Source organism: Grammomys surdaster, unplaced genomic scaffold (assembly GCF_004785775.1).
Source record: "Grammomys surdaster isolate TR1022 unplaced genomic scaffold, NIH_TR_1.0 528, whole genome shotgun sequence".
Classification (NCBI taxonomy): domain Eukaryota; kingdom Metazoa; phylum Chordata; class Mammalia; order Rodentia; family Muridae; genus Grammomys; species Grammomys surdaster.
This window is the reverse complement of record NW_021604947.1, coordinates 691-4,369: the sequence shown is the minus strand read 5'-3', so window position 1 is coordinate 4,369 and position 3,679 is coordinate 691. Positions and strand designations below refer to the sequence as shown.

Below are 3,679 nucleotides of genomic sequence, written 5' to 3'. Positions count from 1 at the left end.
ACACACACACACACACACACACACACACACACAAACATATACACACACACATATACATGTATATTCATAGATTAGTCATTCACAGTCTCCAGTCCAAAAACAATCAGGCTATGTCAATTTGTGTGCATTGAGAAGCTTGTATCCAGTAACTTCTTTCAACACATGATTTGTTGAATTCCATCTACCATAGTTTGAACTGTGTCTGAGTGATAAAATGGAGGAGTCCTCTTCTGCTCTTGGGCAGGAAAACCCGGGTATTTCTACAAGTGATTACAAGTGCAATGCAAATCAAATTAACAAAGATACTTGCTTCTCTTTCTAGGAAAAAGAAAAAATTTAAGATAAAATATATTTTGCCACTGAATAAGTTGTGGGCCTTGGATGGTGTGGTCTTTTACAGAAAAAAGGAAAACCATAGTTCCAAGACCCTTTACCTCACATGGCCCACTGGAAATCTTCATGCCATCTTTCGGTAAGACCTACAGTTTGGACCTTTATTCGCAATAGGATAGCTATATAAATTTTAGGCCAATTAGTGCTTCATAATTAACAGTTTAAACAAATTAACCAGAATGTTTGCAAAGTAAGAATTCATTTTATTCTGATTGTATACAGGTTGCCAACTCAAATTTTTCTCTTATATGATGATTCTAGTGTGTTCCCCAATTGGGAAACATCACCTTCAGTGTTCACATGCAGATTCCTGACCACAGCATCAGAACCAACCCCTAAATATCACCAAGTACCAATAGGTTTTCCTGTGATAATATCACTTTTTATTTTACTGACACTAAATAAGAGGTGTGTGTGTGTGTGTGTGTGTGTGTGTGTCTGTGTGTGTGTGTCTGTGTGTGTTTGAGTGTGTAGGTTGAGCGGTAGAAGCATAATCTACCTTTCTGATAAAAATGAAGAGAATAGAGTAGATGAACAGTTAATGGCAGAAACAAGAATGTGCCAGTCTTTGGGCAAGAATGACTTCATACTTCCATAGGAAATCAAGTTGAATTATAGATGTTAGAACCATGGCAAAAGGGAGAAGAAAATTCTGTGAATGAAAGATTTTGCAGCATGGATAATTATATTCAGGAAGAGGAAACAATGTAAACATAATTTACAGATGGAAAAACTATACCTGACATAGGGTTGTGAGCATAGGGAAGAGTAAAAGTGCATTGGGTAAGGGTTGCTGTTTGGATAAGAAAAACATTGAACAACAAGATAATGTTGATGACTATAAGACACAGTGAATGTGTCAAATATTAATGAGTTCTAACTGATTCAACATAGAATTTGCAGTTATAAAATGTTAGCACTGCGAGTTAATCTTTAACCATCTTAATTTAGAGTATTTCATGCTAAAGTGGAATAGTGATGGGCTTATTAATTGGTCCCAGGAGAGTTGATGTGATGACACACAGATGAAGCACTAGTTTCTGGGATCTCTGTCTTGTGTGAATAATGGTACATTTCTGTGTGAACATGACCTCACGATCAGAGAACACTGTTTTTTTTCTTTGTTTTTATTAATTTGGTGGTATACAACTTTATTTTTTTTAATTAATTTTTTATTGGATTTCAGATGTTATTCATTCTCAATTTCCCCCACCAACCCAGAAAACCCCTATTCCATCCCCTTTCCTCCTGCTTCTACGAGGATGTGCCCCAACCCACCCACCCACTCCCAACTCCCTGCCCTCAAATTCCCTCACCCTTGGGCATCCAGCCTTCACAGAACCAAGGACCTCCTCTCCTACGTATGCCAAACAACTAGCTATCTTTTTATATATATGAAACTGAAGCTAGGAGTAATTGCTGACCCAGCCATAGTCACACAGCTCTTGGAACATAATCAAGTCTTGACATTCCCAACTAGCTTCCACATTATATTCAACTTCCCATCATACAAGTGTTCCATGAAACATGTCTTCCAGAAGGGCCGTCATGTGGGGAATACCATCTACTCCTGCACCCTCCTGGTGGTCTTTGGTTTATAATGATTTTTATGTGCAATAAGCTTAAAAGTTGTATCATTCTCAAGTCTCTGATCCTATTTTTCACTTTTAACTTTACAGTTCGAAAGAACAGAAAGAGCAATGGTATTATTTTCTGAAAAGGTATTTTACTTGTGATTATACATTAACTCTGTAATTGATATGGGAATTGCAGTTTGTGCTTTATTTCTTTCTTAAAATTATATTTGGTAGACTGTCTCCAAATATGTTGTTGATTAGATGATTATTGGATACTGCTTTTGATTCTCCTACCTATCACATATTTCACGTAATTTTGAGGAAGTTCTGTATTCATTTTTTCCTTTTTATATTAGAGTATATAGTACTCTTCAGTCTTACTTTAAATTCCACTCTGTAGATGTTACTCTACTGTGTCTATCCAAACCATCTGCTACTCTCTCCTTTGAGGTCAAGCAGATTTTTGCCTTTTCCTTGTGTACTAGTCACTAAACTTTCTCTAGTGCCATGGAACTTATGGACTGTCTGTATATATTAAGGGAATTTACTGTAATGACTTACGTTCTGTAGTCCAACTAAGCCAACATTGGACAGTTATGAATGGGAAATCAAAAACTCTAGCAGTTGTTCAGTCCATGAGGCTAGTTTGTTTCACATGATCTTCTGTATAAACTGGAATCCTGAAGAAGTAGATATCAACAGATGTGCTGGCAGTAACTGCAAGCAGACAAAGAAGAGTGAGTCTGCCTTCTGTCAATGTCCTTATGTAGACCTCCATCAGAAGGTGTGGCTCAGATGTGTGTACCTCCATGCCTAGATTGGGACCTTGCTTTGTCCCAGGCAGACCTTGCACTCAGAGATCCACTTCCATCAGTCTCTTGGAGTTAATGGTGGGTGTGCCAATTCTACTTTCTGGGGCCTAAGCAATTCATGGCACCTATGCCTCAAGATCTCCATGTCAATGTCCAAGCCAAAAGCCTGTGTCTTCCAGACTCAGGATTTGGATCACAGCTGTGCCCTCCATTTCTGGATTATAGTTCATTCCAGACGTAGTTAGGTTGACAACAACCTTGCAAACAAAGAGTTCTGAGGACAGGCTGTGCTTCCTAGATCAATGTGCTGTTACCTTACCGAGGCTTTGGTTCTGAAACATTTTTAAATATTCCCTAATCCAATAATGCACACTGCTAAACTGATTGTCTTGTATTTAACACTAAGATGGTACTTATAAAATATTAACAGTGATTAGCTTAAAAGAAGCTACTAGCAAATTAATTTTACTATGTTTTGTGTTTTTATTGCATTTGAGCAGAGCCATTGATAAAGCCAAGAAGGGTATCAAGAAATCTTTCTCACTGCAGATATTCACTGAGGACATCCCAACCTGCGACAGTGTATGTGAATACAAAGTCAAAACTGATATCTCAAGTTCATGACTAGCCGAGAGACAGGCAGTTTGTAGAATAATGGAAGGTGGAAACATCAGATGGGGGTGGAGGGGAGAGATAGTACGAATTTACGTATATGGAAAAGCTGTAGGTGTATAGCATGCACACATGTGTCTTTTATATGTGATATGTAGAAAGAAATATGAAGCAAGAAAAAAGACGAAATATTTTTTTCTTAAATGACTGAAAATTAAGTCAGGTAGTTTTGACAGCATATATTTCCAAGCCAAGTATTATTATTAGAATTAAGCTGCTTTATCC

General features: G+C 37.5%; 1 protein-coding gene across 1 annotated transcript in view; it reads left to right on the top strand.

The window, feature by feature from the left end:
• Positions 1-3,364, top strand: part of LOC114633118 (rho GTPase-activating protein 20-like) — a gene marked incomplete at its 3' end in the record, with an annotated part of 5,501 nt that extends 2,137 nt beyond the window's left edge. The window contains exons 2-4 of the mRNA XM_028781740.1: positions 323-472; positions 2,073-2,114; positions 3,283-3,364. Of these exons, the coding sequence (XP_028637573.1) occupies positions 323-472; positions 2,073-2,114; positions 3,283-3,364 (274 nt within the window). The remainder of the gene's footprint in view (positions 1-322; positions 473-2,072; positions 2,115-3,282) is intronic.
• Between the last annotated feature and the right edge of the window lie 315 nt (positions 3,365-3,679).